This window comes from Grampus griseus, assembly GCF_964374135.1.
Source record: "Grampus griseus genome assembly, chromosome: 9".
In the NCBI taxonomy this organism is placed as follows: domain Eukaryota; kingdom Metazoa; phylum Chordata; class Mammalia; order Artiodactyla; family Delphinidae; genus Grampus; species Grampus griseus.
The window spans coordinates 81,281,028-81,305,799 of NC_139003.1; the positions used below are offsets into that span (position 1 = coordinate 81,281,028).

A 24,772-nucleotide genomic window follows, 5' to 3' on the forward strand; every position below is an offset into this window, starting at 1 on the left:
CTAATTAAAAATAATATTTGAATAGCAAAGAAAACCTATTTGGGATTTTATGAAAATTTCAGCTCATATATGAAGAAGTTATAAAACATACAATCCACTGTTTCTTAGAACTAGAAATGCTTTAAGAGTGCATATAAACTGAACCATCATTTAAAAGATAAAGAAATATCCCATTTAAATGCATTAAAATCATTCCAAATATCTTTTAAATAGTAGAAGAAATGTTTTATAAGAACACATAACAGAGTAGGCTAGTGTCATAATAGTGTAAACTGATTATGATTAAGTAGAAAGCAGTCTTAAATAGACACTATAGCACACAGGTTAAAATCTTGTTTTTGAATTCTGGTACCTACACACTTTATAGCTGTCTGAGGTATTTTATCTCTTTTCAGTTTCTGTTTTAGAATAATACTTCTGCATTTTTCATGGGGTTGTTGAATATATACTAATGTAGGTAAATTAGAATCTAGCATGTATTATGCATTCAATATATATTAGTTGTGGTTATTATTATTACAAAAGCAGCTATAGAGAAATTGTGAAAGAACAGATAATATCTTTCCCTTTCTTGGACTATATTTGGAGGGAGAGAGGGAGACTAAGGATAATTCATTTTCAGGGAAATATGGTTATAGCAGCTTTAATCTTAAAGAAATCAGTATTTAATTAGCAAAATAGGGCTTAAATATTAGCAAGTACCCCTTTATGGCCTCCAGTGGGCAATCCAACAAACCAAACTGCATTGCACTGGAGAGAAAAAAAAAAAAAAGACAGTGGATTTGCTCTGCACTCTCAGGTGGCTTCTAAGAGACTGTTCAAAGTTAAGGAGCCCAAGGATATTCAAGAAATATTACTAAGGAAAGGAAGGAGAGCCTAAGTGAAATTAGGCACTTCATTTTCCTAAATCAAGGACATAAATTGGTTTCGTTTCACATTCTATTCTGATAAATTGGTAGTGTCTTCATTGAGGGATACTTTGATAACATCTCTTGAGACTATGTTTATATTCTCCAGGAGACTGGATAAAATGGTAATGTCTGTTAGCAGCAAGAAGGAGGGGGTGATAATGGCAAGAAGTTTATCAGATACTTTCTATCCTAGATTACTTAGTCAAAGAACCTTAGAATTCAAACATTCCCAGAGATAATATAGTTCCTCTTTCAATCTAATTGCTGGAATCTCCCACATATTTGAAATTTAAGCCACATGCTCTACTAGATTTTGAGTTTCTTCAGAACAAAAACTAGAAATAACATGTTGAATTTGCAGACAAAAGAAAAAACCCCTGAGATCAATAAAAATGAATATTTCTAACAAGTATTGCTTTTCAATGGTGAAGTATGCTTCCTTTTATATAGTGAGTACCCCTTTTGAGGTATTGCTCAATAGGAGACTTGATGACATATATCTTCTGGATTAAAGGGAAGGGACTAGAGTAGATAATAGTTAGTTTTCAATATGATTGTAAAACTCAATAATCTCATGACTGTCATGAGTATTTGTCCTAGCAATACTGTGTAGGTTATGGACATTTATTAAAAAGTGATTCCTTGTTCATAAATTAAAAAAAGAACATGGACTATATTGATAGGTAACTCCAAATAACAAAGTTTCCATGATGAAACACTTAAATATTGTCTTCAAATATAAAATAATTAAGAAAAATTGTAAAAGTATACTTGAGCAATATTGTGAAGATAAAGAATAATAAAAATTCAACAAGCAATTGATTAGATATGGCAAGATTTTTAAGACATAATCTAAAATAGATAATATTCTTGTATAATAGAATATGAATAATGAGCCTCCTGTATGTAATCCACCACATTTGGAAACTTGGATTTATTCCACTATTAAGATTCCTTTTATTCTGCTCAACTGTTCAGACAAAGATTCTTCACAGGAACAGCTAGCTGAGCTATTCCAATTGTAGGAGGTAAGACATAATTTCAAATAATTCACTTTTATGCTATTTTAAAAGATACCCTATATGAGATATTTTGTAACTGTTGAAAACATATTATCATGGAACATATTTTTAAATAAGAATTTCAACAAGACAATAGAAATAACATAATATGTGATATAGTCTTATTTCTGTTTTATTACCTCATCATTTTCAGGAAACATAAATAATCAATTCACACTTTGGAGACTAGGCGTTGATCCTCCTTATCTGGCCATCACTCAGAATTTCCAGTATGATGTTTTTCAAGAGATTCAGGACCCTATAACTTTCCAGCTACTTATTGAACTTACTGATGAATTAGGTGGGAATAAAACTAGTCAGCTGTCAGCCACTACAACAGTCATAATTCATGTGTTTCCTTGGACCACAATGCAGCCAACTTCTTCCACAAAAACAACTATAACTACAGTAAGTGCTTAAGAGATGAAATATAATTCTAAGGTAGTCTGAACTAGTCATAAACATAGAAGTATTTGGGAACTCTCACAGGAGTTATCCTTATATTTTGCCAATGAAAGGCATCAATAAAACAGTTACTTAATACACTGGAATTTCCATCATCAAAATAAGGAGAAATTATTATAGCTGTTAGTCATTACTTTTGAAGCAAGGTAAATATATCAATGTTAATAATTTTTTAGGCCCTTTTGCTATTTTTTAGTTTGGATTCTTAGTAATTCTGTTGATTCTCATCATAGTATACCTTTCTCTATTTAACTGAATATTCATGAAGGTTTTCTTATGTACATAGCACCATATAAGGTTTTAAAAAATATTTGACATACTTGTTTCCTTAAAAGTATACAGTCTCACTGGAAGAGAAGGTATACACTTAGAACAATTTAAATAAATACTACACAGTGTCAAACAATAGTGTAACTGTTATTTAACTTTGAGGTTGAAAATAAGGTAAATTTATTTGGGCTGAGATAGGCAGTAAATTCTCTATAAATAGAGGAGGAAAATAATAATGTAGTTCTTTAAGAACAGATTTTTTTTTTTTTTTTTTTTTTTTTTTTTGCGGTACGCGGGCCTCTCACTGTTGTGGCCTCTCCCATTGCGGAGCACAGGCTCCGGACGCGCAGGCTCAGCGGCCATGGCTCACGGGCCCAGCCGCTCCACGGCATGTGGGATCTTCCCGGACCGGGGCATGAACCCGTGTCCCCTGCATTGGCAGGCAGACTCTCAACCACTGCACCACCAGGGAAGCCCAAGAACAGATTTTTAAAAAAATGTAAATAGAATAAGAAAAGCTTTTCAGGGAAAAGGTATAAAATTACCCTGGAAAGAATATAATATATTCTGGGGAATGTTGAGAAGGCAGTGAAGCTGAAGGCTAGATTTAGTGTCGGGAAAAATGAAGCTCATGGCAGACATGTAACACATTTGAGCATAGGACATATCTTGAATGTGAAGATGAAAAATGTGTATGATTACTGAAGACAGAAGTTATAACATTTTCCAAGCAGGAAAGACAGACTTACAATACCTCATAAACTTTGCTAATATAAAAAGAAAGAGAAAATCAATGATGTGATAGAATTGATTTGTATGGACTATGCTGTTTGATTTCAAACAAGTGGAGTTTAAACAGCCAAGTAGGTATTGATATCCACGCCCTCAGTAACATTGTGATGCTTTATAGATAGCTCTTTGTATAACTGAGCTAACACAATGAAAGATATTTGAATTAAAATAGCCATTTGTTAAAAAGTTATAGAAAGTTCCACCCATTGCTTAACTTCACAGCCAAGAAGTTTTACATTACCTATATAAAATCATCATAAGACAATTTGAATATTCTTAATCCAAAAAAAATAACCCAAATTGGATTAAAGTGGTGTAGTACTGGTAATGCTCCCAAGTGCCTAGCAGAAGGAAATTAAAATTCTCTCTCTGGGAAGGTAATAGTATCCTAGATCTCCCATTATTTCTAGCAATTTTTCAATCCAGTAAACACTACGTGATTAAATATAACCAAGCACATGAGAAAATATATCATAACCAAGAAGTAGCAAAACCACAAAAAGCGGAAACAAAAACAAAGTAACTACAGAAATTTTGAATTATAAATTGTAAAATAATTATGCCTATTAAGTTCAAGAGATATAAACCAAGTTTGAAATTTGGTTAGAGTACTGGATACTATAAAACTAACAGAGAATATTTGCAAATATATGAAATATATCTAGAAATTAAAAACACAATAACTGAAACTAAAACTTGACCAGATTGATGTACAAAATACGTAAACACTACACTCAGTGATTAATGAATATACCTTTTTTTCCAGCACACATGAAGATTCATAAAATCTGATCGTATATTAGGGGCTATAAAACAAGCCTCAACAGATTTCAGTGGGTTGAAATCATGCTGAGTATTATCTGTGATCTTAAATATCAATAATTATGCTAGAGATCAAAACAATCAGTTATCTGGAGCATTCTCTATATCTTTAGAAGTTAAGGGAATAGAGGATATTTTTGAACAATGCAACTGTGAGATGCAGTTAAAATGAAATTGAAGCCTATATATTCTCCCCTAAGTACTATTTTAATTGCACCTCGCAAAATTCAATATGTAGTATTTTTGTCACCATTCATTTAAAAATATTACCTATTTCCTCAAAACTTCTTTTCCCTGCATGTTATTTAAAACTGCATTTCATCTGAAGACAGAAAACAAACAGCAAAACAAACTCAAAAGAGATTTTTAAAAATGAAATAAGATAAAAACTGAAATTAATGAAATGGAAAGAAAACATATGAAAGTAAGGCCCAAAGTTGGTTATTTGAAAATAATAATAAAACCTATATTACTCTGAGTAAGCTGATAAAGAGTTAAGGCACATTTTACCAATGTCACGAATGAAAAAGGAACATCACTAGGTCCTGCAACCCTTCAAAAATAAAGAATCCTAAGGGAGTATTAGGAACAACCTTGTCAATAGATTTGATGAAGGCAAATCAAGGTGTGAGGACTTGCTTTTCCCCAAATAAAGACTTAATATAAAATACAATAATTAAAACAGTGTAGTATAGGGGCATGAAAGACAAATAGACAAGAGAACAAAATAAAGAGTCAAGTTAATATCCACAACATATGGATCTATTACTTATGTCAAAGTAGCAATACAGAGCATGGTAAAAGGATAATAGTTTCAATAAATTATATAGGGCAACTGGTATGCCAATTAAATGGCAAAATAAATAAAATAACTAAATTTTAGAAGAAAAATGAGACAATCTTGGGGGTAGGGCAATATTCCTCAAATAAGACAAAAAATAGCCATGAGAAAAAATTTTGGAGAATCGGATACATTAACTTAAGAACTTCACATTATGAGTGAAAGATAGGATATTTGACTATGTGATTTTTGCTTCAGAATAATTTAATGGAGAAGATTAAGTGTACGTAAGTTGAAACAAAAGTGGGCATTAGTTGATAATTATTGAGATTGTGTTACAGGTATCCGGGGGTTATGGGACTATTATTTTATACATTTGTATATATGTTAGGTATCACAAAAAGTAGTTGTAAAATTTAAAGGGAAGTAATCTGAGAAGCCTATGTTACTTTGTCAAGTGATTAGTATTTAATACTGTAAATTTTTCCACAAATAACCCTCACAAATAAAATATTCTCACTTATATTGGAGCTTCATTAAAACTGTCTGCTTTGGAGCTTTTAATCAAGTATTTTATAGTCAAACCCTATAGTTTATTATTTTAAGCACAAATATGCTCCTGGTCACTCAGTAAATTAGTTCTTAGCCCCTCCCCCCACCCCAGGATATGTGACCATAGAACTATCTTTCACATTCCACAAATATATGTTCAAATAATTTTATAAATCAGAAAAATATTGCATAAGACTAAGCTGTAACATCAGTAATTTTAAGGTGTTATATCAGCATTTTAAACAGTTAAAATGTATTGTTCTTCATTTTTGGCTCAACATGAACCTCACCTACCTATTCTGAGTCAGTCTTCTCTGCTAAATCTTGCACCTTTGAGAGAGATCATTTTAGTTTGTACCATGGTGAAAAAAAAAATCTAACATATTAACACATGGATTTTTGCCATCCAAATTCTTGATTAATAAAGAAAATATACTCATACGAAGAAAATGAAAACACTAATTTGAAAACATATATGCAAGCCTATGTTCACTGCAACATTATTTGCAATGGCCAAGATATGAAAGCAACCTAAGTGACCCATCAATAGATGAATGGATAAAGATGATGTGATATATACATACAATGGAATATTACTCAGCCATAAAAAAGAATGACATCTTACCATTTGCAGCAATATGCATGGGCCTAGAGGGTATTATGCTAAGTGAAATGTCAGAGAAAGACAAATACTGTATGATTTCACTTGCATGTGAAACCTACAAAACAAAACAAATGAACAACAAAACAGAAACAGAGTTATAGATATGGAGAACAAACAAGTCATAGCTAGAGGGGAGGGAGATAGGGTACGGAAAGAAATATATGAGGTAGACTAAGGGGTACAAACTTCCAGTTGCAAAATAAATTGTCACAGGTATGAAATGTACAGTGTGGGGAATATAGTCAATAATTATATAATATCTTTGTATGGTGACAGATCATAACTAGACTTAACATGGTGATCATTTTGAAATGTATGGAAATATTGAATCATTACATTGTGTACCAGGAACTAAAACAGTGTTATAATAGGTCAATTATACTTTAAAAACAAAGAAACAGACTCAGAAAAAGATCAGATTTGTGGTTAACAGAGGTGGGGGGAGGGAGGTAGTTGGATGAAGGTAGTCAAAAGGTACAAACTTCCATTTATAAGAAAAATAAGTACTAGGGATGTAATGCACAACGTGATAAATACAGTTAACACTGCTGTATGTTATATATGGAAGTTAGAAAATTCTCAGTTCTCGTCACAAGAAAAATATTTTTTCTATTTGTTTAATTTTGTATCTACATGAGATGATAAATATTCACTAAACTTACCATGATAATCACTTCATGATGTATGTAAGTCAAATCATTATGTCGTACACCTTATACAGTGCTGTATGTCAATCATACCTCGATAAAACTGAGAGAAAAAAAATGCAAAATCCAGCAAAGGAGAATGCTTATAATAAAATATAATAGACAGAATAAACACATTCTCCAGCAAGATGTGACTTTTTAGATTTGTAGTTGAGTAGTATTGTAACCTTTATAATTCTCTTGGTAAACTATATTAGGCTTGCTAAAAGAGGCAAAACAATTAATGCTGACTGGAAATGATTACCAGCTTGTGACTTATGAATCTACTCCCAAAGACTGTGGCAAATAGTCTTTGCTATTATCCATAAGCCATATCAGCTTTTATGTTTATATGTGTACTTATATAATACACACATCTCTACAGGGAGATATACGTGCCTCTCTTTGCAAAAAAGTATTTCCAAACCAGAAGTAACCTCAGAAATTCTATAGTTCAATTTATTCACTGTGCAGGAATGATACCTGCACAGGTTATAACGTCCATTTTCTTGAAAGTGAGCAGACACACAAAAGCACCTGCATGCATATTTTAAGATAGGTCTTATAATATTCCTAAAAGTTTATTTAATGTATTACTGACTAGCTATTACTTATATTTGAGTGTGTTAAAAAATTACCCAGAAAAGATCACCTATGTCTCCAGATATCTATTTATCAACTTCATGGCCAAGTCTTGTGCTAGTTGTTGGAAAACAAAGTTGAATAAGCCAGAGAAAAACTTTCTAGCTATAAATAATAGAATATCCAACTTGAAATGGCTTAAATAATATAGACTCAGGGTCAGAAAAACAGTGGGCTATTAGGGAAAAAGTATGAAGATCTATGTGTACCATCCTAAGGAATATGAACTTCATCTTCCAATCAAGGAGGATCTAAAGAGGAATTACAAGAGAAGGGTGATAGGATCCAATATGTCTGATAAGTGTGAGTGATTTTAGAATATGTGTGGAGAAAACACAAAGGTGAGATTGGTGAATGGAGAAAGCAGTGACCATGAAGCCAATTAGGATCCTACTTTCATCCAGATAAGAGAGTTTAGCCCTAAAATAAGGCAGTGGTACTATGTGTGAAGATAAAGTGCTACATCTGAAATATACACAAACAATAGAATTCACCATTACTGTAGTTGAAATTTTTGTGTTACAATATATCATGGGAAATAGAATTTCTCTTAGGATTTAGCCACTATTATTAGATTGTAGTTTTTTTTAATCATAAGGCAGATCTTTCAATTTAGAATGTTGAATGAGATATGAAAACTTAAAAAACATTTCTAAATAGAATATACTGCCAGAATTTTATCTGTTTCTGAGATAAAAACAACAAAATCTCATTACAAAAATAGAACATTCTTAAAGCCAAACTGCTAACAATGTGTGCCTGAGTTATAACAAAATTAAGGTCTAAAAATAAAAAGCTCAAAGTAATTAAAAATGAATTCAACCATACAATAAATATTGCAGGAAGTATCTTCAGCATGAAATTCACTGTAAATGCAGACTATTTTTTAACAACAACAATAACAACTCTTTGAGGCTGTTGAAAAAAATATAGGGCATCTCACACATTGTAATCTAGTGAAGGCATTCAATAAAGACCTTTGCATCTTTATGATGCCAAGTATGGTACTTGGTAAGTAAAAGAATCAATGCCACACATTATACAAAAAGTACGTGAAAGTTCTTAATTGGGGGAGAGGTGACTCATGACCTGTTGCAAGTCTGATGAAAGTTATGGTCTCTCTCTCTAGAACAAGGTACACATTTATACATGCATATACTTTTATATTCAACTTTAGAGGCTTGTAAAACTCGTCCATGGAACCCAGTTAAGAAATTCTGACTGAAAACAAGGGCTTATTACTTCTTCTCAATTTGTACAAAAAAAAAAAAAGTTTCATGAGCAAAATATATTTCCATTATTATAAACAAAGAAAACACAAGTCACTAAAATAACTATAGAGAAAATTTTACATAAGACATTCTTTAAGTATGTTAATACTTGGCATACCCCTTTAGACATTAAAATAAGTAAAATAATATCTTGAAGCTTAGAAGGAAAAATAGGAAGAAACCTTTTTATCTTAAATGTAGAAAGAAGTCAAAGAAGCTAATAATAAATAAAGCTTAACCTTAAACGAAGTAAAATAAACAGAACTGCTATAAAATGTCCCCTGATTAATCTTCGTCTTTGAACTCATACCTGCCTGTTCAGAGGTCCCTCTTAGGGCAGGTAGAGGAGAAGAAAGAAACTAAGTCATGCTTCATGAAATGAATTAAACTTGTCCAATTTAAGTCTAGATTGGCTAAAGAGACAATGATGTAACTGGCTAGACACCATTTCCTGCAAATATAATCCCCAAAGAATTATAAATCAAAATTCCTGAAACTATCTGCATGCAGCAAACTGACTCCATAATAAAAAGCACAGAATTAATATCAATTTTCAAAATACAGAAGATAGTAAAAACCTTAAATCATACTAATTTATAACTATGCTTTTTAACTCTGATTTCAACATAAACAGAACACAGTAAAAGAGTAGAAAGGAGGAAGTCTCGATAAGTAACTATCCAGTCTTTTTAAAAAATTTTTTTGTTTTTTATTTTCCAATTCATCCCCGCCACAACCACCCCCCGGCCCCCGCTGTCCCCCTTTGGTGTCCATACATTTATTCTCTACATCTGGATCTCTATTTCTGCCATGCAAACTGGTTAATCTCTACCATTTTTCTAGATTCCACATACAGGCATTATTATGTCAGACTCTGTATGACAGGCTCTAGGTCCATCCACATCTATACAAATGACCCAATTTTGTTCCTTTTTATGGCTGAATAATATTCCATTATATATATGTACCACATCCTCCTTATTCATTCATCTGTCAATGGGCATTTAGGTTGCTTCCATGACCTGACTATTGTAAATGGTGCTGCAATGAACATTGGGGTGCATGTGTCCTTTTGAATTATGGTTGTCTCTGGGTATATGCCCAGCAGCAGGATTGCTGGGTCATATGGTAATTCTATTTTTAGGTTTTTAAGGAACCTCCACACTGTTCTCCATAGTGGCTGTACCAATTTACATTCCCACCAACAGTGCAAGAAGCTTCCCTTTTCTGCACACCCTCTCCAGCCTTTGTTGTTTGTAGATTTTCTGATGATCCCCATTCTAACTGGTGTGAGATGATACCTCATTGTAGTTTTGATTTGCATTTCTTCAATAATTAATGATGTTGGGCAGCTTTTCATGTACCTCTTGGCCATCTGTATGTCTTCTTTGAAGAAATGTCTATTTAGGTCTTTTGCCCATTTTTGGATTGGGCTGCTTGTTTTTTTAATATTGAGCTGCATGAGCTGCTTATATATTTTGGAGATTAATCCTTTGTCCATTGATTCGTTTGTGAATATTTTCTCCCATTCTGAGGGTTGTCTTTTGGTCTTGCTTTTAAGTTTCATTAGGTCCCATTTCTTTATTTTTGTTTTTATTTCCATTTCTCTAGGAGGTGGGTCAAAAAGGATCTTGCTGTGATTGATGTCATAGAGTGTTCTGCTTATGTTTTCCTCTAAGAGTTTTATAGTGTCTCGTCTTACATTTAGGTCTCTAATCCATTTTGAGTTTATTTTTGTGTATGTTGTTAAGAAGTGTTCTAGTTTCATTCTTTTACATGTAGCTGTCCAGTTTTCCCAGCACCACTTATTGAAGAGGCTGTCTTTTCTCCATTGTACATTCCTGCCTCCTTTATCAAAGATAAGGTGACCATAGCTATGTGGGTTTATCTCTGGGCTTTCTATCCTGTTCCATTGATCTGTATTTCTGTTTTTCTGCCAGTACCATATTGTCTTGATTACTGTAGCTTTGTAGTATATTCTGAAGTCCAGGAGTCTGATTCCCCCAGCTCTGTTTTTTTTTTTTTTTTTCCCCCCTCAAGATTGCTTTGGTGATTTGGGGTGTTTTGTGTCTCCATACAAATTTTAAGATTTTTTTGTTCTAGTTCTACAAAAAATGCCATTGGTAATTTGATAGGGATTGCATTGAATCTGTAGATTGCTTTGGGTAGTATAGTCATTTTCACAATATTGATTCTTTCCAATCCAAGAACATGGTATATCTCTCCATCTGTTTGTGTCATCTTTGAATTCTTTCATCAGTGTCTTATAGCTTTCTGAGTACAGGTCTTTTACCTCCTTAGGTAGGTTTATTCCTAAGTATTTTATTCTTTTTGTTGCAATGGTGAATGGGACTGTTTCCTTAATTTCTCTTTCTGATCTTTTGTTGTTAGTGTATAGGAATGCAAGAGATTTCTGTGCATTAATTTTGTATCCTGCTACTTTACCAAATTCATTGATTAGCTCTAGTAGTTTTCTGGTGACATCTTTAGGATTCTCTATGTATAGTATCATGTCATCTGCAAACAGTGACAGTTTTACTTCTTCTTTTCCAATTTGTATTCCTTTTATTTCTTTTTCCTCTCTGCTTGCCATGGCTGGGACTTCCAAAATTATGTTGAATAATAGTGGCAAGTCTGGACATCCTTATCTTTTTCCTGATCTTAGGGGAAATGCTTTCAGTTTTTCACCATTGAGAATGATGTTTGCTGTGAGTTTGCCGTATATGGTCTTTATTATGTTTAGGCAGGTTCCCTCTGTATCCACTTTTTGGAGAGGTTTTATCAAAAATAGGTGTTGAATTTTGTCAAAAGCTTTGTCTGCATCTACTGAGATGATCATATGGTTTTTATTTTTCAATTTGTAAATATGGTGTATCACATTGATTGATTTGCATATATTGAAGAATCCTTGCATCCCTGGGATAAATCCCACTTGATCATGGTGTATGATCCTTTTAATGTGCTGTTGATTCTGTTTGCTAGTATTTTTTTGACGACTTCTGCATTTATATTCATCAGTATATTCATCAATATTCATTCATATTGGTCTGTAATTTTCTTTTTTTGTAGTATCTTTGTCTGGTTTTGGTATCTGGGTGATGGTGGCCCCATAGAACGAGTTTGGGAGTTTTCCTTCCTGTGCAATTTTTTGGAAGAGTCTGAGAAGGATGGGTGTTAGCTCTCCTCTAAATGTTTGACAGAATTCACCTGTCAAGACATCTGGTCCTGGACTTTTGTTTGTTGGAAGTTTTTTTTTTTTTTTTTTTGCAGTACGCGGGGCCTCTCACTGTTGTGGCCTCTCCTGTTGCAGAGCACAGGCTCTGGACATGCAGGCTCAGCGGCCATGGCTCACGGGCCCAGCCGCTCCACGGCATGTGGGATCTTCCTGGACTGGGGCACAAACCCGTGTGCCCTGCGTTGGCAGGCGGAGTCTCAACCACTGTGCCACCAGGGAAGCGTTTGTTTGTTGGAAGATTTTTAAGCACAGTTTCAATTTCATTCCTTGTGATTGGTCTGTTCATATTTTCTATTTCTTCCTGGTTCAGTCTTGGAAGGTTATACCTTTCTAAGAATTTGTCCATTTCTTCCAGGTTGTCCATTTTATTGGCATAGAGTTGCTTGTAGTAATCTCTTAGGATGCTTTGTATTTCTGCAGTGTCTGTTGTAACTTCTGCTTTTTCATTTCTAATTTTATTGAATTGAGTCCTCTCCCTCTTTTTCTTGATGAGTCTGGCTAATAGTTTATCAATTTTGTTTATCTTCTCAAAGAATCAGCTTTTAGTTTTATTGATCTTTGCTATTGTTTTCTTTGTTTCTATTTCATTTATTCCTGCTCTGATCTTTATGATTTCTTTCCTTCTGCTAACTTTGGGTTTTGCTTGTTCTTCTTTCTCTAGTTCCTTTAGGTGTAACGTTAAATTGTTTATTTGAGATTTTTCTTGTTTTTTGAGTTAGGCTTGTATAGCTATAAACTTCCCTCTTACAACTGCTTTTGCTGCATCCCATAGGTTTTGGATTGTCATGTTTTCATTGTCATTTATCTCTAGGTATTTTTTGATTTCCTCTTTGATTTCTTCAGTGATTTCTTGGTTATTTAGTAACATATTGTTTAGCCTCCATGTGTTTGTGTTTTTTACGGTTTTTTCCATGTAATTGATTTCTAATCTCATAGTGTTGTGGTCGGAAGAGATGCTTGATATGATTTCAATTTTCTTAAATTTACCGAGGCTTTTTTGTGACCCAAGATGTGATCTATCCTGGAGAATGTTCCAAGTGCACTTGAGAAGAAAGTGTAATCTGCTGTTTTCAAATGGAATGTCCTATAAATATCAATTAAATCTATCAGGTCTATTGTGTCATTTAAAGCTGTGTTTCCTTATTAATTTTCTCTCTGGTTTATCTGTCCATTCGTGTAAGTGAGGGGTTAAAGTCCCCCACTATTATTGTGTTACTGTCATTTTCCTCTGTATAGCTGTTAGCATTTTCCTTACGTATTGAGGTTCTCCTATATTGGGTCCATATACATTTATAATTGTTATATCTTCTTCTTGGATTGATTCCTTGATCATTACGTAGTGTCGTTCCTTGTCTCTTGTAACATTCTTTAAAGTCTATTTTGTCTGATATGAATATTGCTACTCCAGCTTTCTTTTGATTTCCATTTGCATGGAATATCTTTTTCACTTGCATCTGTGTGTGTCCTTAGGTTGAAGTGGGTCTCTTGTAGACAGCATATATATGGGTCTTGATTTTGTATCCATTCAGCGAGCCTGTGTCTTTTGGTTGGTGCATTTAATCCATTCACATTTAAGGTAATTATCGATATGTATGTCCCTATTACCATTTTCTTAATTGTTTTGGGTTTGTTTTTGTAGGTCTTTTTCTTCTCTTGTGTTTCCCACTTACAGAAGTTTCTTTAGCATTTGTTGTACAGCTGGTTTGGTGGTGCTGAATTCTCTTAGCTTTTGCTTGCCTGTAAAGCTTTTGATTTCTCTGTCGAATCTTAATGAGATCCTTGCCAGGTAGACTAATCTTGGTTGTAGGTTCTTCCCTTTCATCACTTTAAATATATCATGCCACTCCCTTCTGGCTTGTAGAGTTTCTGCTCAGAAATCAGCTGTTAATCTTATGGGAGTTCCCTTGTATGTTATGTGTTGTTTTTCCCTTGTTGGTTTTAATAATTTTTCTTTGTCTTTAATTTTTGTTAGTTTGATTACTATGTGTCTCGGTGTGTTTCTCTTTGGGTTTATCCTGCTTAGGACTCTCTGTTCTTCCTGGACTTAAGCAGCTATGTCGTTTCTCATGTTAGGGAAGTTTTCAACTATAATCTTTTCAAATATTTTCTTGGGTCCTTTCTGTCTCTCTTCTCCTTCTGGGACCCCTATAATTTGAATGTTGGTGCATTTAATGTTGTCTCATAGGTCTCTTAGGCTGTCTTCATTTCTTTTCATTCTTTTTACTTTATTCTGTTCAAAGCAGTGAATTCCACCATTCTGTCTTCCAGGTCACTTATGTTTTCTTCTGCCTTAGTTATTCTGCTATTGGTTCCTTCTAGAGTAGTTTTCATTTCAGTTATTGTATTATTCATCTTTGTTTGTTTGTTCTTTAACTCTTCTAGGTGTTTGTTCTTTAATTCTTCTAGGTCTTTGTTAAGCATTTCTTGCATCTTCTCGATCTTTGCCTCCATTCTTTTTCTGAGGTCCTGGATCATCTTCACTATCATTCTGAATTCTTTTTCTGGAGGATTGCCTATCTCCACTTCTTTTCATTGTTTTTCTGGGGTTTTATCTTGTTCCTTTATCTGGTACATAGTCCTCTGCCTTTTCATTTTGTCTGTCTTTCTGAGAATCTGGTTTTCGTTCCACAGGCTGCAGGATTGTAGTTCTTCTTGCTTCTCCAATCTTTCCATCAATCAATTCATCCTGGTAACCCATCCATGTTTCATGATGTGTATCAGTATAATTAAAAGATTTTTAACCCACCAAAGAAGAATTGAAAAAAGGCATTAGATGCATGGAGTGAGAAAGTTAGAATTATTCAGTTTCTTTCACTTAATCTGAATTTTAAACATTAAACCTAAGGATATTATGGCTGCTTAGAGACATATGCTTAGAGATGAGGTTACATCTTTATAACCTTACATGTTTCTACATGGTTGTGCTCACTGCAAAGGCATATTACTTTCCCAAGGCTGATTTTGACTCATCAAAGACCAATCCTTTACTAGCATATACCTCATAAGATAATTGACTAGCAAATATGTCTGAAACTTTGTTTTCAGAGATAATTTGAAACAGTGATGTGCTGGAGCTGGCTCATTTAAGCTAATGACAGCCTACTGTTAAATATTTAGAAATTCTGTATTCTGGTTTTAAGCCAGCTTGAAATAAGTCAGAGTGGGAATATTAACATTGAAAAGTGGTAAATGTTATATTCCAGGATCTATCTTTTCTTCCTTTCTCTCTTTCTGTTTCTCTCTTCCTGTCTTTCTTTCTCTCTTTCTTTCCCTCCTTCTTTCTTTCCCTCTTTCTTTCTTTCTTTCTAACTTCCTTCCTTCCTTCCTCTCTTTCTTTCTCTCTGTCTCTCTATCTCTCCCTCCCTCCCTTCCTTCCTTTCCTTCCTCCCCTTCCTTCCTTCCTATTTTCTTTATAAGAGTTAGTTTACCAGTATAATACTGGATCTGTTCATCTTATTCCTTAGCGATTTAGGAAGGTAGAAGAAATATAAAGTGGGTAGGAAAAGATTTTAGAAGGATTAGGAAATACATATGTATCATAAGCAAAAATTTAGCCACCAAAAAATGAAAAAGCATTTATTTTCTCACCTCTCATTTTAAAGAATAATATAGCATTATAGCTATATATTTTAATAGGTCAGAGTATCCATGGAAGCCACTGGTACTTTCTGCTGACCTTAGTCTAGTCTTTGCCTTTCATATATATCAAAATTACAGCAGAAATTAGGGAAATATGGTACTTGCTGTGAGCTGTGTTTTAACAGCCACTCTGCCTTATATGTCTAGGAAGTGGAGCTCATTGTGGTATTTTTATAATCACCCAATGTCTCCCATCCCTGAACTAAATTTCTCTTGTTGTTCTTTGTCTTTTTCTAATATGAAGGAATAATGACACAGTAGTAGTGGTTGATAATTGTCACTGATTGATTAATAAGTAGTAGCATTGTATTAGTTATTTTATAAATATTTATTAATTGGCTGAAAACACATTAAAAGATGTTTGAAAACATTAGTCCTAAGTGATGGGAGATATGGCTATCAAATCTCTTGAAGGGGATTAGAATATGCCACCCCAAAATAAGCCTCTTTAGCATAAGAATTATTTTAGTCTGATTATTTTTAAGAAATAGCAGACACAGGGAAAGCTCTGAAAACAGAACAGAATGCTTTTGTAAGAGACTTTCACATCTATAAGAGAAATCTCCATTTGTCTCCCTCTCTGTACCGAGAAGAGGAGGATGACCATATATCTAGAAACTTGTCAATGGAGAAGGCAAGGACCTAACTCTGCATAACAACCTTACCCTTGTTTACTGTGCCTTTCTGGAGAGCTTCCCATAACTGGCTTTCCCACCCCCAACATCTTCTTTTGTCTTTAGCTGAAGATAATATTTAAGGTGGTGGCTTGGGCCATTTCAGAGAGTTACTCAGTCTTCCTGGGTATCTCTCATGTATACAGGAGGTATACATGTTATTAAACTTCTGTTTGTTTTTCTGTTAACCTATCTATCATTACAGGGGTGTCTCAGCTAAGAACCTAGAAGGGTAGAGGGAAAATCAGTTTTCCTCCTCTGTACTTCTCATTTGCAGTTCCCACTAAGGAAAAAGAAAAAATTTCATGTTTTTCTTTATAATACTAATATTTCAAAAAAATATTTGATAGTATTTATTAATTTTTATTGTAATTTTTTGGTAAATGGGAAAAAACAGCATTTCTCCTTAAATTATCAGTGTTTTACCACTAAAAATTACTTACTTTCTTTTGAATTCTGGTCTATATTTGACTTGAAGTATTGAGGCACAGCATGAGAAGCGACTATTGTATAAACTTGAATCAGAATTTCTTAATGGCAAAATTTTAAAAACTCTTCTTCCATGAGAGTTAAGTGAAATAATTTTAAAGTCAGCAGAAATATATAAATTGTACTTTACTAGGTTACAGCCTTGCACATCTGCTGTGACTCTAATACCCACTGATGAAAGACTTCATGACAGGGAAGAATATTGTTATTGTCTTTTCTGTAATATGTAACAAGTTAAGTTATTAAGGTTATGAATCAAACCAAATTAACTGCACACAGCTGTAAGAAGCTTAGTATATGACCAAATAACAGATGGGAAATTCTTTTGTTTTCACTGGTGATATACCTAATGGTGAGATAAATGTCTGATGACATACATAGTCCAGTGTCCTGTCAATCCTTAATTATGTTTTTCTTGACTCCTCATGTTTGTGACAGAGAGGAGTAACTGTTCAACTATAAGACTATCTTCATAGTTTCTGCTTAAGGAAGCCCATATGCAATAAAAAAAGTTTCAACCTATATTTAAAATGTAAATATAAAAAGAGAATACTTTGTACAATACTCTATACATGATCTAAAATGATTTCCAGAAATTTTAGGATACCCCAATTAAATCAAATTTTAATAATTTTGCTTATGAGAAAATAGTACCATTAATATATTAAGAAAACTTCCTACCTAGTCATTAAATTTATTTTTATAAATTTATAGAAATGTATGTCTATCTACATGTAATATTTTCACATGGTTAAATAAAAAACATTATATGATTTAATCAAATTCAAAGTTTCAGCTACTTCTGTCCATATTACAAAGGAGAAAACTGAGATTTCTGGAGTTTAAATAACTTTCCCCAAAATCCAAGACCTAGTAAGTGGAAGACTGGCAGAAAAATAGAGAAATGGTTGAGATTTGAGCAATCTTCTGACCAGTGTGATGAGTTAGAGAAAAGCATGAAATGCAGTGAAGAGACTGGCAGAGGTCATATCATGGAAAGACTTATAAGTCACAGTAAGCATTTAGATTTATTTCCAGTTAATCAAATAACAAGTCATTATGACAAGTGCTTAAAAGGAACAGTAAACAAATGTATGGTAGTACACACAATGCCACAAATTCTGGCTTGGAAAATATGCAGAGTTCCAAGGAGAAATATCTGAAATTTATATAGGCCTTTATGGGCAGAACGAAAAGCAAAGATATTTAGAATTGGTAGAAATTGAGGAATACAGGTTGTGAGAGTATAGAGCCTGCTCCTGAAAGGAGAAGTACCAAGTATGTCTAGAATATGTGAGGAGGGTTGGCCAGAAGTAAGCTCAGAAAGGTAGATGTTAAGTAGATTGATATAGGTCTAGAGACAATGCTATGGATTTTGGACTTTGTTTTATAGACAACACAAAGCCAATTTAGATTTCTAAGAAGTGCAAGTGAATAGTTTCAGGTTTAAAACTATACCAGTAGAGTAAAGGACAGAATGGGAAAGAGGAGAAGATAGGGACAGCAAGACCAGTTAAGTTGCTATCGCAAAAGTAAAGCTGGGGCTTCCCCGGTGGCGCAGCGGTTGAGAGTCCGCCTGCCGATGCAGGGGACACGGGTTCGTGCCCCAGTTAGGGAAGACCCCACGTGTCGCGGAGTGGCTGGGCCTGTGAGCCATGGCCACTGAGTCTGCGCGTCGGAGCCTGTGCTCCGCAACGGGAGAAGCCACAGCAGTGAGAGGTCCACGTACCGCAAAAAAAAACCCAAAAAACAAAAAAAGTAAAGCAGGAGTGAATGTCCTTGTCCTCATGATTATTAGTGCTGGAGACTCCAAAAAGTTAAAAAACAATTAAAACAGAACATGATAATGTAGTAAGCTATGGAAGCCTAGCTAAGCCCCAAACTCCTTTTGTTTGTTTGTTTGTTTTGAATCACCAATAACAGAATATATATAACATAATCACCAATTAACAGAATATATAATTGAGAGAGCCAAGTCTTCACATAATACATATTTAAATATTTACTGTGTGTAAAAGGATTACTAAAGGGATTAGAATAGCTATATGTATTGTATAAAGGATGTGGCAAGGATCAAAAGAAACAAGAGACATGAAAGATCTCATAGTAAACATGTTATATAAATACAATCAATTAATATTATATTTAATCCCTATAAAAAGATTTTGTCACTTTTACATAATCCCTGAAAAAGAGTAATAACCCAGCTTATCTTATACTTTAAATTTTTTTAAATGCCACTTTATTTTTTTATAAAAGCTTCATCTTTGATGTGTATGCATGAGAGAGGGAGGGGAAAAAAAACAGAATAAAGAAATTGGGAAATCCACCCTTGTTAGTCATGCAAACTAAGTACAAGAAGTAAAGATGATTCTTCCATCTAACCTCTAAGAATTTTCAAATATCTTTAATTGGATCTATCCTGCTGAATTTTCCTGGGGGAGAAAAAACCTGTAATTACTTTTATATGATACAGGAATTGAATTTTTTCTCAAAACTCTCACAATGTTTTCATTTTCTTGGGAGGTAGCACTGTCTACTAGAAAGAACATGGTCTTTAGAGACATGCAAATCTAGACAAGAACACCAGTTCTGCCACTTAGTTACTGTGGAACTTTAGGTACCATACAAAACCTTCAAGGGCCTCAATTTTTGTTTGTAAATTGGAAACTGCTAACACCTTTCCTTCAGGATTGGCATTAGGGGAAACTGAAATAATATAGCTAAAAGGCCATCAATCATGGCATAGAGTGGCTATTAAATAAATGCTAGTCCTACCCTTTTCAGGTTTAAGGTTTTCTATTTCCTTTGTATGGCAATTCTGATGCACACTAATTGGGCTATAGTAAGTGCTCAATAAATATTTTTGAGCGAGAGAGAGAAAGAAAGAAAGGAAGGAAGGAAGGAAGGAAGGAAAGAAGGAAGGATGGAAGGAAGGAAGGAGGGAGGGGAGGAAGGAAGGAAGGGAGAAAGGGAGAAAGAAAGAGAGAAAGAGAAAGCAAGCAAGCAAGCAAGCAAGAAAGGGAAAGAGAGAGAGAGGGAGGGTGGGAAGGATGGAGAAAGAAAGAATAAGAAAGCAAACTAGCTAACTTAATAGGTTTACGCTTCAGATCTCTTTTTTATATTAGTGGTATTCTTCCCAAATGTGTTTGGTAGGAATATATTATCTTAATGAGCTGAAAATAGAGGTAGGTAATTAAGACATAGCCAACTTATCTTTTTGGTCTGTTTATCACTTGGAAATACAGTATATTATTTATTGGGAAAACTGGCCACAGTATTTCAACTGACACTACTAAAACCAAGTAGTTTCTTGATACTTCTTTGTCCAGACATGCCCAGATTGTTGTAGTATAAAATAGAATGTTTAGTCATATAATACCTAATCTCAACAACTACCAACATTCAACAAAGTAAACAGGATTCCTCTCCCTGACATATATAAGTAGTGCTATCTCTGTTACCATATCTGTTGATGGATCCTTGTTTTCTCCCTTTTTCATTTCTGTGAAATCAGCCCCCTGACTTGTGTTGCCTTACAAAATGGCACGCCTAATGCCTATGTTCATAAAATTTATCCTATCCTATGCTGCCACCTGCTGGGAATATCATGAGCTTAGTCAGGGAAATTAAATTTAAATTGATATCAAACTTTATATTACTAACTTGTTAAATGGAAACATTTCATGGGAATTTATCTGACAAAAAATATTTTTTGTGCTTTTATGATAGGGAACAGGAAAAGGCAACAACCTACTTTTTAAGTTTGTTAGGTACATAATACTTTACCCTGTAAATAACTTGCTGATTCACTCAATCTGTCATTTAGCCAAAATTCATTAATATCTTCTCTGTGCCAGGAATTCTGTAGAAACCATACTGATATAGATATAGCAAGTAATGGTCCTCGTGTAACAGGAATTTATTTCCCAGTAGAAGAGTCATGATTAAAGGAAATAAATGTAGTAAATTATTCTAGATATTACAGTAGATAAATGAACAAGGTGGAGTAATTACTACCCAGAAGTCAGCCTTGTAAAAGCAATGATGGAGGATTCACCAGGAGTTCTCCAGGACAGGAAAGAGGATTCTAGCCAGTGGCAATATTATGAACAAAGACATGTGTTTTAAAGAAAGACATTTGGCTTTTTGGTGGTAGAAATAGATGTTAGTTTATTATGCCTTGCAATTTGCTGTGTTTGTGTTTTTCATTTTTCAAGTATCAGCATATTTTAATAATACAAAAACAGTAAAATGTGCAAAATGCTCTATTTAGTGTATATTGTTCTTCATTTTTGTGTACTACACTGCTAGTAATACTTAATATTTATTATATTTCTCAGATTACTACTTCTGTCAATAAATATTTCGTATTACTGGAGCCCTGATAACTGGATACCCGCAGTGTCAACTCTAACGGTAGTTCTCTTTGTGACGTGTCTCTATGCTATTGCATGGTGCCTCTTCAAAGAGTAAGATTTGGATCACTGCTTCTATTTGAATCTGTTCATTGCTCATAAAGTCTATCAAGAATGCCTTAAAGAGGTCATGGTGAAAGTCATGGAAGGAAGAGATTGGGAAAAATATATTGAGCACCTATTACTTTTATGCATTACATGTTATCCTTGCTGATAATCACAACAAAGCTGAGAGATATATAATAGCATCACTGTTTTAGATTTGGATACAACATACTAACCAAGATCTTCTGGTTCCAAAAATAATGCTCTTTTCCTTAAGCCATCAATCAAATGATTCAAGCTAAAAACCGTAACTAAGAAAGGTAATAAGTGGGTTTAAAAGTGTTCTGCTTCCATTTTCCTCTATATAACAGATTTCTGATCTGAATTCCTGTATCATATAAAGGGACGTGTAGATGTGCTACCACCAAGAGGAGCATGACCAAATTATATTGCTACAACATAGCATCTTTTTAAAATAGAAACATCTTCCCAAGTATTCCAATGCCATCTACTATATTCATAGTTTTTTTTTCCTCACTGCAGAAATGGCAGAGCAATCTGAAATATCTTTAGCATCTAAGGAGCTTATATTTTCTTATGGAAAGTTTATTAAAATGGTTTAAGGACATCATTTTCACTTTCATATACAAGAGAAATACTGTAATTTTGTTTAGATTACATTGTGTGTGTGTGCATGCATGCAGTGTTAACTGAGAAGCTCAATGCTGTTTGATTAATATCAAAGCAGATAATTGATTTTGGTAACCTGATAATTTTGATTAAAAAATAGGCACTCAGTTTCTTTTCAAAATTTCGCTCTGTTTTTTGTTCCTTTATGTATAGTACTTCTGCCTGCTCAAGATTCTTTCCTGTCACAAACATCAGCAGATCCAATCAAGGCTCACTACCAACGAGCCCAGGCAGGTATCAAGGTAAAAGCCAACTTGATGCTTTAAAGAAAGAAATTTTAGGCTTTAAGATTTGTGTCGTCTATGCTCCATTAAATTTCAAGTTTAGGCCATAAATTGTTGACTGGCATTTAAAAAGGTTTAATTTCACCTATACATTCTTTATCAAGTTTTTTTTAAAGTAGCTGTATATTCATTCAATGGTATTTGTTGACTACCTAATACTATTGCAGGCATGAGGACACAGCAGAAAGGAAAATCAGATTTACAGATGAACGCTAGGATCTACTACCGGTATTCTATTGCCAATTGTATAACATTATAACAATTTTCAAGTGAACTTGTTTATTTAATGATGGGGAGGCATAAATGCCACAGGAATAAGAACAAATACACCTTTTTCAAGAATGTAAGATGAAATATATAAATTTTTGTCCTAGAACAGCATCAAGATCCATTATCTCTCTCTAGAATAAGAGATGCTATCTGAAACTATTATTAAAAATAAAACTTTTATTAATCTGCATTTAAGAACATAAGCGATTATGATTTATTACACATGGGAGGCTATGAAGGGCCAATTGAAGTCATTTAAATACAACATTATTTAGTGTTGATTATCTACTTATTTATTAAAGTAAACTATGGATCATTTATACTTATACATATAAGCGCTAAAATATGTATTTTTGTATTAAAGATAAAAACAAATATTTCCATTATATCTTTAATGTTTTTTATAGGCATGGAAACTTATAGAATAATGACCCAAAGCCAAACTTGCTGCCTGGAAATCATCAGGTAAGGGCAAAGAGAAACACCATGTCATAGGTATTACAATAGTTACCCTTTCAGTTTTTCATAACGCCCAGACAACAAAAAGTACTTGCAAATAAATTACAGTGAATGGTAAACCATAAAGAGAAATGAAAGAATTTATGGAAATGGAAATTGAAGGAGAAAAGAGCTACCATTCAATTTAAAGTAATTGACATTCTTGATATCAGTGATAAGGAAAATAATATTCTAAGGTTGATATATCTGTGGAAGTATAAATTGATTGTGTGTATTGGTAAGGTGGCATTCAAATTTCTATTGCCCTTTCTTTATTTCTTTTTTGATGTCTTTCCCTGCCAAAAGGTTAAATCAGGTTACACAGATAATCTAGGGGAGGTATGGCAAATGATACCTTATGCCACTCAGGTGTTCGAACAAATATATACCATAGGACAAACTGTTTTATAGTGGTTCTTCCATTACAATATTCATTTAGCATATATTTTATTCCAAATTGGAGGTAAAACACTGAAAGTAAAGAACAAAGGTTTTCCCGAATTACAGAACTAATTTTTATGTGACACTATATTTGGCTCAATGACTTTGGATAATTAAGATATTTTCCAGTTAATACCAAAGCAATTTCCACTTAAATTAATTTAATAAATGAGATTTATTCAACAGGCCTTTATGCAACGCTTAACTGTGGAGTTCACCTGCAGATTACTTGGAAGAATTTAAAGAAGTATAAAACATGGTCTTCACTAACCAAGAACCTATTCCATCTGGGAAAAAATATAAGTAAAATATTGTAGGGAATAATGTATGGCAGTTTATTAATTCCTGCCAACATGCACAGTGCATACAATAAGCTTCATAGGTATTCAGAGAATAGTGAGATCTTTGTGAGCTAGACCAGTCAGAGGAAACTTTGTAGAAGAATTAACCCTGGGATTCACATGGGTTAATACCGGTATCATTTCATAGATGGAGAACAGTGGGGAGGAGGTTGCACAGTCTTGACGTTAAGTATGGTGTTACAAACTCCAAGTCTTTTCACAAGCTTTCTTTCGAACTGAACCAGCTTTCCCTTCTTTGCCTTTCTGATACTTTGGAACTAGACTCAGATATCCTCACTGCCAGCCTCTTCATCACACTATGTAGTAAAAGACGCATCTGTAGAAACTTACTTATACTTCATCATAGCATTTATGACACTGTATTAAAATATATGCGTGCTAGTCTCTTCCACCATGGTATTCCTTTCACCTTCTTGAACGAATTGATTTTTTTTTTTTTTTACCTTGAAGAACACCTTGGATGTTATTTTTGCAAACACACCCTAATATTTCAGAACCCAGAGATGAAGTGACTTGCCCCCTCATTTGTTTCTTTTCCAGCATATGTCTCTTTTCTCCTTCATATATTTCTGCTCTTTGAGGTGTATATCACCATATTTTAACAGGCATTAACTGTTGTTATTGTTATCCTCAAATTCATCAATGACTTTATTGGGTTTATTTCCAGCACTTTTCCTGGCATATTTCATGGCATATTAAACCTCCACAAAAATGATCCACCAGTGTCATGGCTGATTCGGTTCTTTTAACTTCTCTGCCCCTACTCTTTGTCCTTCCATTCCAGATACCCACTCTCATGGTTACCTTTAG

The 24,772-nt window shown here is 33.8% G+C and overlaps 1 protein-coding gene across 1 annotated transcript in view; it reads left to right on the plus strand.

Annotated features, from left to right (window-relative positions):
* Window positions 1-21,430, plus strand: part of LOC309827169 (cadherin-23-like) — a gene marked incomplete at both ends in the record, with an annotated part of 116,097 nt that extends 94,667 nt beyond the window's left edge. The window contains 4 exon segments of the mRNA XM_082661711.1: window positions 1,793-1,932; window positions 2,158-2,380; window positions 21,298-21,317; window positions 21,319-21,430. Coding sequence (XP_082517837.1) covers window positions 1,793-1,932; window positions 2,158-2,380; window positions 21,298-21,317; window positions 21,319-21,430 — 495 coding nt within the window.
* Between the last annotated feature and the right edge of the window lie 3,342 nt (window positions 21,431-24,772).